Raw genomic sequence first — 11,336 nt, 5'->3', positions numbered from 1 at the left:
AAGGCAGCCAAAATGCTTTTTCTGGGATGCAGTAAAGACATGGAGGGGGAATCTCTACTGGTGGGCTGTCAGGGAGATTCCCTTTGGGTTTGTGCTACTGTAGGGTCATGGTGCTACTTACACTTCCCACTGGCCCAGCAGGCCAGGCCCAGGCACTCAGCAAACCTGGCTTTGGATGTCCAGCTGGAAAAAGCACTAGGCACATTTAGGTGCTAAATTTCTCTCCAAACACAATTCATCTTCTGCCTGCATCAGCTTTGGAACCATAGGGAATTTCCAAGCTGGAGAAAAATCCAAAATACCTCATGTAGAAGCACCTTTCCCTTGGATTTTTATTATCATAATTTTTAAGAATATATTTTGTACCGAAACACTGTCAGCATTCTTTATACAATGGAAAATGACACAGTCATTATGTATCATGTAAAAGAGTAAAAACAGAGCAAGACAGGAACATTTCAGTTCAATGTGGAGTACAAATAGAATCTGATGTACAGCTTAAAAGCCACACACCAGATAAAAAGATCATCTGGAAAACAACAGGTTCTCTTTTATTTTGGAAGTAGGAAGAAAAGTCAGGGAACGTCAAATGCTAAGGCTAAAAATTAAATTTTTAACTTGTATTTTATAGGTGGCAGCCTGATTCTTAATTCATCTGCAGCAGCAGCAACAACCCCCGGGCTTTACAAAGAGATTTGCACTTGCATGAAATAAGAATCAGGCTTCTATGCTCAGAGCACTCTGATTGACCTCAACAGGCTTTGGACTAGAGCCACAGTTGGAATTTCAGCCTGCAGTCTAAGGCTTCTTAACTGCAGGCCAAATTAGCACAAAATGAGGCTTTGCATTGGCATTCTACCCTTAACTTTGGATATTCCAGTTCTGGTTGCTTTAAACCCCACTTTTATTGCAGGTTTAATATAGTTCCATTTGTGAGATTCTTCTCTTTTTGTTGGCTTTTTTTTTTTCCTTAAATACTGTGCTACAAAGGATGTTTTTATAGTCTGTGTTTTAGTCCCTATATTATGTGTTTTCAAAATTGCCTAAATGTATGTTTATATCATGATTATAACTACTCAGAAAGACCCACTAAAGTCCGCTGTGAGCAGCCAAGGAAAAAAAGTGTATTTAGTCCTAAAGAAGTCAAGAAAAGTGGCTGTGTTCACTTATAGTGTAGCGCAATGACTGTGTTTATACAGCTATACCTACTATTTAAAAAGCTACTTTTAAAGTTATTATTCATGTGCCGTAGCTGATTTTCAAGCATTAATAACTTGGCTGTCTAGACAAGTTTTAATTGTCATATCAAAGGCCAAATATGTTCTCAAACAAGTGTAAAAAATCGCCCATCTCCCTTGGAAAGAGGCCGGTTCTCTTTCTGAACTAAGAGATTGCCAAATTTAACTTTTTCTCAGGTTATGAAAGCACAGTAAAACCCACAAATTTGCTGTTTAAATTTTTAAAATGGATCGACTTCAACTCAAACCTATCCTGTGCAGCAAAGTTAGTAAGCCCTGAAAAACAGATTCTAGTGAATATGCAGAGTTCCCCTCACCAACTACCATGCCCACGTTTTCCCAGGGCCTAGAGGGCTCCATTAAAATGTAACTAAATGTGCGATAGGAAACATGGTTTTTCAAGAACGATATGTAAAGTTTACCCAAAGAACCTAAGACATTTTGTACATTCAAAATGTTTACACTTTGCTGTTCTTAACCGTCAGTAAGATTGTTCATTTTTACTAATAATACATACAATGAGTATAAATAAATAAACTACAGATAAGTTTTAAAAATTGTATTAACAATACGTTGTGCAAAAACTCATAACGATCTACATTCTATGCAAATTCCCTGACTAAAATACACAGGCTGTGTCCACACACCCTCAGTCAGTTTTTGCACAGTCCTTGGGGCAAACCAGCAGCTGAGGGCAATCAGCAAAATTCCATTACAAGCTATGGAGTTAATGCTGATTTACACCAGCAGAAGGGCAGGCCCCAAGGCGTGTGCAAAAATGCCATAGAAATCAGTGGGAATTGTGCTTGACTAAGGACTAGACAGTTTGATTGTACCCCATTAAAGTGAGTGGGAGTTTTGCCATTGATTTCCATGGAACCAGGCTCAGGCCCTGGGTAAGGACGTCAGCACGTGGCCCTATGTTGTGCTACACTACTCCACTTCAGTGCAGAAACAGTATTTGCAAAAGAAAAACTTGTTTTTGTTGTCACTACTGTTCAGTAACCGGTTTTAGCGCTGCATTTCAGAGACTGCCTTTTCTGTGAGATTTGAAACAAGACTGCAAGTCTTTCTGAATCCATTCCAATTTGATTATCCAGCACAGGTGGGCTATTTTGATCCAAGAAAAACGGCTCAATGTCTATTAACCAACAGTGCTCTTCATTAGGATAAAAAACAGCCCGGTTCATCGGCACAGGAGTGAAGAACTGCATGCGGAAAAGGAACAGGGCAGCCTTCCTACCATAGCTGTGTCCAGAGCCGGCTGTCACTGCTCCCAACAGACGATGGCACCTGAGCTGGTTTGGAATCTGCAGTCCTAACAAGCTCAGCCCAGTTTTGTAAGCTGAAGATCTCCATTTATCTTTATTGTGTCAATTGCTGAGAGTGTTTCAATACGGTGGTAAAAATCAAAGAGCTGATGTCCATCCACAAATATTCTAAAACGGGGATGCTCACAAAGTATCTCAACCTGTAAAAGATAAAACATTGAAGCATGTTGTTCACAGTGTAACTGGGAAGTTACTTCACAGCACACAAAGAACACTTCAAATAGTGTTGGTACAGCTGCACACTGTGCTACTTACGTGCCATGCAAGAGGCAAGGCTGAGACCAGTTTGTGCCTTTGACACCAGTTACACTATGATGGATCTGCTCTTGCTAAACAGGGACATTAATCCAATCTCACGTTGCCGTAGCAGTAAGCACGCTGGAACCCAGTCCACTGGCTACTGGGAGGTTTTGTGTCTTGGAGTAATGCCAGAAACAGACTCAAACTGCTAATCACAGGAGGAGGAAATTTTATCTCCAACCCAAACTTTACATTCCTTGCTACAAAGTTGTTGGTTTTGGTGGGGGGTTTTTTTGCTGCATAACTGGGCAGTTCCCTCAGCAATGCTTTCCACACCGCTTTTAATTTACTGGAAGGGAGTAAACACGGAAGGGGGATGTAAGTTTGTCCTCCCCTCCCACACATACACAGCTGCTGCAGAACTGGAAACCCTTCACTCCCGGGGCTGCAGACAGTCCCTGTCAGACTAGACCCCATCCTGGGGCTGCAGTGAAGGAAATGCAGTGCAGGATTGCTGGAATTCAGCTAGACCGTTCGCAGGATGCACAAACAGGATCAGGGAGGGACACAGCTCATCCCTCCTGCTGAGAGACCTGCAGAAATACTCTGGAAAAGCAACAAAGTCTGGAGCTGATCAAGCTTGGACACGTTGAGAGTTTCCTGATGTTAGGGGTGGCTTGAGAGGGTGCCCTGTTGTTAAGCTTTGCTGGAAGTGCCCCGGCAGGAAGCTGGGACACGAGAGCACAGAATGTGCACTTTTACAGGCCCTTGGAGACCTCTAGATCTAGACACACTACGGAGAAAATCTTCAGGGAAGCCACATGTAAATCCTGGGTCATTTCCAGAGGCTGGAAGTCCGGAGTGAAATGCTGCTACCAGACACTTGACTCTGCTGCTATTACAGTGTATAAAAATGGGAACAGGGCCCATGACAAACTGACTGAGCCAAAGCCCAAGTGACTTAGAGTACGTTGCAATGGGAGAAATGGCAGCAGGCAGTCCAGGAGGGCTGGAACTCCTGGATCCCTGGTAGTGCACCAGGTACCAGGGAAGCGGCTGTGCTGCCACGGAGCTCCTGTGTCACTGCGGCAGTGCCTGCCTGAGGCCTTGTTATGTAAAAGATATGGTTAACACTGCTCACGGTCCGCTTTTCACATCACCCGCGGCCACGCCACAGTGCTAATTGGACTGGATCACAAGTAGCTGGCAAGAACACTTAATAGTTTAATTTATTCACTGAGAGGGAGACCATCAAAGGTACAAAGTCAATTGGGAGCCTCAATTCCATTTGGGCATTTGGGAAAAAAGAAGGAAAAAAAGGCAAAAGAACAACTCCCTTTCTACAGTCTCCCATGCTAAATGTGCGCTATTGCTGTCCTGTAACTTCAACTGTCATTAGTGGGACATGCACAAAACTTGCTCTGGGTAATTTGTCTGGCTTGTCTGAGGGCCCAGGCACCACCCAGTGCAGGAGGCAGTGGAACCCTCTCAGATGGAGCAGGACCCAGCCTTCAAGCCTTTTCAAGTGCATTTCCCACACCAGCAAAGGGTGTTGCCAGTTCTGATGGGAGGGTGAGTTTGTAGAAGCAAGTAGAGCGCAACCAATTTGCAGCAAAACCAGTCATAAACACCCTCTTAAACACCAAGCATCTGGGGAGATGGTGAGCTTTTGGGGTTGTGGGAGATTATCTTGGGGGCAAGAAGGATTAAGAGTTTGGCAGCTGGTCACAGCACTGGCATTTAGCAGAGGGGCCAGTAAGGTTTTTTAAGAGGGACAGGGAGGAGGAGGGGTTTTCTGGGTCAGCTGCATGGAAAAGGCATGCAGCCTTTTTTCCTCAATGTAGTGAGAGAGAAGCAGCCCTCTGCAGCTGCATACTTTGTTAGTCCTGATTTGCAAAGACATCTTCACATAACCATAAACACTACAGATGGGAATCCGCTTCTAGGTCATCCCAGTCCATCCACAGCACCACAGCACTTTCCATATACACCAGTTTCAAGTGACTACAGATTTAAATTTGACGGAAGGTTTAATCCCAGGGTTCAGAGAAGAATACCACTATTGCTTAGCTGTTTAATCTGCTAATACGAAGACCTACGGTCAACCTTAACGTAACATCCCTGGAGACAAAGGATGAACACGATCCTTATTAGCTGCACTAAATTGCAAATGGTATGTCCATTAAAAAAACCATCAAAATATACAGCAGTCCCACTGAATATTAACATTCTCCAGTAATAACTTGTAATGCACTGCCTGTAATAACATAGAGGTATTTCTTAATTTATGGGTATAAAACTAAGCTCAGGAAATTGTGCTTCATCACACAGTATTACAACCTCTGACTTGTCATAGCACCCAGGTGAGGTGTTCACAGCCCCATCTGAACTGCCTGCAGCTGCACGTAGCAGTGGGATCTCCATGCAACTCAATGGATACAAACAAACCAGCAACTGGTGTCTCAACTGGAGCAGTGCAGGCTACACTGATTTCATGAAAGGCACGTCAGGTTCTGCTGCAACTCGTATCAAATGACACTTTATCAGACACGGTGTAAGCCACTGCCATCCCGGTACTCACCCTAAAAGGCTGGTCCGGTATAAATGGAAAGTAAGGAATAGACGACTGCTCTTCCCCCCATTCTCCGGCTACACAAGAGTTTCTGACAAACTGTCTCTCTGTAAACACAGCTTTCAGTTCTATGGCTACATCTGCAGGAGGATCTTCTGACTCTCCACAAGTCAGACTGATGCCAAAGCTGCAACACAAACAGAACAGTTCTCATTCAGCCAGAAAAAAATCAAATAAGCCCCAAATGCCGCCAGTCTTATTTCTCAGCTTATTGAAGCCATATAGCAGCTCAGGGTGGAAGACAGATCAGCTTGTTCAAAGCTCTCTGAAAGCTCAGCAGAGACAAGGACATGGTTATGGCATATATATGTGTGTGTGTGCATGGCGTTGTGCATATATGTGTACATATATGCAGACAGATATGCTTGATATGCTTCTTCACTCCCAAGTGAAAACGGAATCCCTTGAAGAAATGCCCCCTCTATGGGTCAAAGGAGAAATCAGCATGCTATATTTAAAATGATAAAAATAATCCTTTCCAGAAAGGAGGGATCCGTGTGGATGTGTGTGTGTGTACGTGAGGGTGGTCGCCCCCTTCGCCCCCTCCCCGGGCCCGGTGCCTCCGGTGCGAGCAGCCCTGCCCAGGTGTTACCTCTCGGGGTTGAGGTCCACTATGCCCATAACTAAGATCTTCTTCCCCGGCCTCATTCCTCCTTTGATGTGCCCACAGAAGGGAACGATCTGGAAAGGACAAGGGGAAGGTGGCGAGGGTCAGCTCGGCATCAGCAGCGGCCGCCCTTGTGCAGCCGGAGCTGAGCGGGGGCGGGGGGGGAGTAAAGGGGTTGACAAAATAAAATACACCACCACCCCCACCCTAAAAAAAAAAAAATTAAACAAAGGTGATTTACCAGGCGAGGGAAGTACACATCAGCTTGCACCGGAGATCCCAGGGAGTTGTTTAAATGTCCGTCCTCTATTTTCTGCAGGTAAAAAGGGGACCGCTGAGGCAGGGCCAGGTGGAGCCCCCCAGCCCGCCCCGCTCCGCAGGTGCCCTGCCCGGCCCCCAGCCCCGTCCCGGTGCCCACAGCCGCACTCACCAGCGCGTCCCGCTCGGCCACGGTCCCCGCCATCTTGTGGAAGCGGCGGCGGCGCTGGGGACAGGGCGGAGGGCGGGGGAGAGGGCGGGAGGGATGGAGGGAGGGGGGTCTGTGGCAGCCCCGGCGGCGGAGGGGTAGCGGCGGAGCCGGAGCGGAGCCGGTGCAGAAGTAGGAAGGCGAGGAGGAGGAGGAGGAGGAAGAGGAGGAGGGGAGGTGGCCGGCTGGCACTGCCTCGCCCGGCGGGGAGCCCAGCCCTTGGCCCGAGGGGGAGCCGGGCAGGGCGGGGCGGGGGCTGCTGCCGCTTCCTCCGCTCCGCAGCCCCGCGGCGGGGCCGTCCCTCGGCGTACGGGGAGAGCGCGGCTCCGCTGGGCTGGGGGGAACGGCGGTGAGCCCGGGCCCCGCCAGTCCGGGCCCCTCACCTGGTGCCTGCAGGTGATGGGTGCCTGGGGAGGGGCCGCAGGAGCCCCGCGCTCATCATGTCAGGGATCACCTTTATGTCCGAGCTTGGACACCCCGGCAACGAGGATGTGCCGAGCCGGGCGTCCTGGGTGACTCCCCTCCTCCAGAGGTGGGGACACGGCTCGGGCCTTTGGAAATGAACCTCCACCCCGCTCCCGTCCGTGCCTCGTGGCGGGGACCCTCAGGGGGCTGAGACCCCGAGCGGGGTCGGTGGGCAGAGCTCCGGCCGGAGGGTGAGGGCAGTCTCCCGGCCGAGTGCGGCCGCAGCTCCCCTGGGCCCGCCGTCCCTGCAGCCTCCGGCGAGGTGCGGTAATTGCATAAGCCGGCCCGTGCCGGTGAGCTCCCATTGACATGCAGTGGCCGTCGTTATGCAACGCGGCGGCGTCTGCGGGTGTCCCGCTCTGCGGGAGTACGGCGACCTCCGCCCGAAGCCGCCGGCCCTGCTCGTGCCACGCCAGGAATCCCTCGCCTGTACCACAGCAGGAGTGACTCAACCCGCCAAACATGCTGTCGTGGTCTTTTGATGAGTTCAGGGTCTTGGGTGGGGGGAATTGAGGAAGGCTTTCTTATCACTTCCTCACCACTGGGATTTGGTGGCGTGAGCATCCCTTTAGAAACGTGACACAGCAACTGGACTTGGCACGTGCTCTGCAGGACCTCGCACAGGTCCCTTGGCTTTTCGTGCCTCTCGCTTGCACACTGGGCTGGGTTGGTGAATGTCCCTGTCCTTCCTCCTCTGAGGCGCTGTGAGGATTAATTACATTGAGTAAAGTGGAGTGGGAGGAGCAAAGTCACTGCAATATTTAGGGTTTCAATATGATGGTGTCCGTTGGGAAACACTTGCAATCAGTAGGTGATGCCATTTGGGAAATCAAGAGGTACTGAGTGTAAGTACAGATTGTGCAAGTGTTTAGAGGCTTGGCTACTTTTTCAGTAGTGCCCACTAATTTGGGCATGTTTTCCTCTCTGGGTGCCCAGCTGGGGATGGCTCATAGAAGCTCATGTTTGGAAGTCACGTACTGAAGTCATGGCTTCTTTAGGGTGTACCAGCACAGCTGGGCACAAAGGCAGTGAGCATCCCTGTGGCCCAGGTCTTGGCATGGGAAAACCACTGGACTGTTTCCTTCCTGCCAAAACACTGGATGTCTCATCACCACACGGAAAAGCTGGAGACTGAATTTGTAAATAGAGCAGTAACACGAACCCATCACACATCAGAAACAGATGGCTTTACAGTGGTCAGGTGAGTGCATTCACAAGTTTACCACAAAGTGGAACCGGAATTAGTTTGATGGGTTTCAGCTCCTGTGTGCGCTCACCTCACCACGATGCTGATGCCAACTGCATTATGTTTTCTTTTTTGTTGGCCTAAGAGAAAACAGAAATCATCCTAAGTTGTTTTTTTTTTTCATTTAGTTGTATGGTGTTGCACATTGTCCAAAGAGCTCTTTTAAGAACCCTTTGTCTTCTCTGCTGTACAGAGAGCCACTTTGTTGGATAAGATTAAATTCATTGGACATAAAATCAGGCCAGCCAGTCGTTTGTGCCAAAGCATGATGTTTTATGAAGGGAGAGGCCGTCATTATGTATTTGTTTTGTAGCTGGTTTTAAATGAACTTTGTCATTTCAAAATAATTAAATAGCAAGACTTGTCCATTTGGCTAGCTGCTTTGCCTTGTGCTTGTCTTTTTGGCATGTTTTCCCCAAACTAGCACAAGTGCAGCATTTGTTTTGTTGGCCGTGGATTGACTGGAACAACCTACACTATGGAATTTTGATGGAAAAGGACATTCATGAGTTTTTAAAGCTGTGGTGATCTGTGCCTTTCTGTTTCTGTGCTGTGTTATCCTCTTAACCTTTAACAGCCCAGGATGACACTGAAAATCCTGTGTACACCACGAACAATGTGAGGCAGCCAGAGAGGAGCTCTGCCTCTGTGTGCTGCTGTCCTGCCTGCATGATTGTCACTCCTGTAGTTTCTCTGAGGGAGGTGTTCTCCAGGAGATTACCTGCATTGCCCAGCAGTCCATGGAGCAGGGTTCCATTTCTGGGCAGCACTGTGCCTCTCACCCATGGAGGGGCTTCCTTGGGACCCAGCTTCCCAGCAGGTTCCCCTCTGCAAAGAGCTGCAGGGTGAGTGCTTCACCTAAGCTCCTGTGCTTGTTCTTCTGAGAAAGGAGAGGTCTGAGCCAAATCTGTTCCCTCACCCATGTAGTGCTTGTTAAATCATCTGTACAAAATAGCCCCCATTCAGTATTTTTAACAGCTTTCTTGGCAGGGAAGCTCTTGAGTTATCATGCTTGAGGGCCTGAGCTTGCAGACCTTGTGGTAGTAGCTGGAGCAACATGATAAATATTTGTGCACCACCAAAATGGTGCTGAGGTTCAAGTTACCAAACTTGTCTGGTTGACCAAGTGCAAAAAACCTTGTGGATAGGTATTGTCTTCCATTTCTGGGTTTGTACAGCCTTTTGCTCAGTGGGAGCCTGGGACTCTTGAAATGCAGAGAATCATATAAAGATTAAAAAGAAGTGGCATGGCGTGAACACCATTTGGGAGCAGTTAATGACATGCCCAGCCCAGCCACCAAAGCCATTGCTGAGAACTGGCAAACCCAGAACTTCATCTTAATCCCAGCACCTTATATCTTGCAGCCACTCCCTTTGATGATTTAAAAAGGTGTATCTAATTCTTAGCTGGCCTTCACTGGCAAGGAATGCAGCATGATTGCAAATTTGGTGCGGTATAATTACCCTGCCTTTCTTGCCCCATTACCACTGACATTACTCTCCTCATGCCTGGGTTTATAGGCTGACTTGTAGAACCTCTCTGGTTTGTTTTGCTTTTTTAATGACAATGTTGAGAGGATGGGAGGTGTTTGCTGGTTTCATGGAAGCTTCCTTTGGTTTCTGGGTGGCAAGGCACCTAAGTCCTGTTTTTTGTAAGACTCGGAAAAAGCTGAGTAATACAGTAAAGGAGAATGTCTGGGAATAAATTTGATTCAGTGGTTGGAGCCAAGTGTTTAATTGTTCAGAGGAATTGCTCCTTTTCAAAATTATACTCAAATGCCAGTGCTGATAAACAATTATTTGGGTTGTATGGTGGGGGTTTTTTTACCTTTATAGCTTTGCCACGGCAAATCCTCAGTTAGAGGGGTTTTTTTCAGGCATAAATTTACCCTGCGTGGGTATCTTGGGAGGACTTGGGAGAAGATGGTACTGACAATTACAGGGGTTTGGAAGGGGCAGGGGGCTGCAGAGCGGAGCAGGAGATGCTGTACATGCCCCCTTGCTGTGTGGCTTCACAGTGTTCCAAGGACAGATTCCTCTGGCACTGTGCACCGGGGCTAAATCACGGGGTGCTGTGTTCTGGTGGAGATGTTCCTGAGCCTGCCCTCCCACGCTCACCCGTGGGAAAGACGAGTGACAGTTATCGGTACGGACAGCGTGGAGCGAGTGTTTAGCAGCCTGTGTGCTTTCACAGGCTTGTGCTGTCACATCCCCACGGATGGAGGAGGCAACCCAGGGCTGGGAGCAGCACCTCTCTCTTGACATTTAGTTCATGTGGCTTCACTGCTTCTTGTTGCCCCCTGAATTATTACGGTCAAGGGTTTTGCCCTTAGGGTTCAAGCTCTGGCTGTGTGTGAACCCGCTGGAGAAGCTGGTTTTCTGGGGCTCTCAGTAACAGATTGTGTAAACTGGTGTTTAAGGGGATGGTCCTGGTGGCTGAGTCGCTTGGTCGCACACAGAACTGCTGCACATCTGGAGCAGAGCATGTGTGTGTCGGAAATATCTGTCTTGCAGATTATTTACTGCAGTTTCCCCAGGATCCGAGGGCACGTTACATAAATGCGTGTCAGACTCAGTGGAAGCCACCTCCAGCTCACTGCTTGCCTCTCGATGTAGCAAACAGGACACCAACCTCCGCCCACAGCTCCTTCTGTCCCCTGGACCAGCTGTGGGTGCTGAGTGGGGGGAAGGAGCTGGCTGGGGAAGAAGAACAGGAAGGTCACCATGAGGACATGACATCCCTCATCTGCCTCTGCCCCACTGGCTCCTGCATTGCCAATTTCGGATGAGTTGTGGTTCCCACATACAAGAGGCAGGCAGGAGATTCCCAACTGTGCCCATGCCACACAGAGGGCAGAGGGAGCCAGAGCTTGGGCAGCACCTCTGTTCTGCCCCCATGCCCTTCCCCATGAGTGCAAAGACCCATCTCTGCTCTCCTTCTGGGGGGCAGCAGGGCCTGAGGCTGTTTCTGCTCTCTTTCTGCAGCTGAAGGAGTTGTGGGGGGACACACTGCTGGGTTAGCTGGGGGATGCTCCAGGCACAGCTGGTTAGGGGAACACAGCTCCCCAGCTGGGCAGAGGTGTCCCTGTGGCAGCGGGCAGCTCTTGGGCA

The 11,336-nt window shown here is 48.9% G+C and overlaps 1 protein-coding gene across 1 annotated transcript; it reads right to left on the bottom strand.

Moving 5' to 3' along the window:
• Positions 1 to 308: 308 nt before the first annotated feature.
• Positions 309 to 6,721, bottom strand: LGALSL (galectin like). The gene is made up of 5 exons (XM_042036657.1): positions 6,479 to 6,721; positions 6,290 to 6,361; positions 6,034 to 6,122; positions 5,391 to 5,568; positions 309 to 2,709 (listed from the first exon to the last, which is right to left on the bottom strand). The coding sequence occupies exons 1-5, from the start codon at positions 6,509 to 6,511 to the stop codon at positions 2,566 to 2,568; spliced, it is 516 nt and encodes a 171-aa protein (XP_041892591.1). The 5' UTR covers positions 6,512 to 6,721; the 3' UTR covers positions 309 to 2,565.
• Positions 6,722 to 11,336: the final 4,615 nt, after the last annotated feature.

This window comes from Corvus kubaryi, unplaced genomic scaffold, assembly GCF_017639235.1.
Source record: "Corvus kubaryi isolate FWS band 111438036 unplaced genomic scaffold, C.kubaryi_AGA036_p1.0 37386, whole genome shotgun sequence".
NCBI classification, from domain to species: domain Eukaryota; kingdom Metazoa; phylum Chordata; class Aves; order Passeriformes; family Corvidae; genus Corvus; species Corvus kubaryi.
This window is presented reverse-complemented; position numbering and strand designations above follow the sequence as displayed.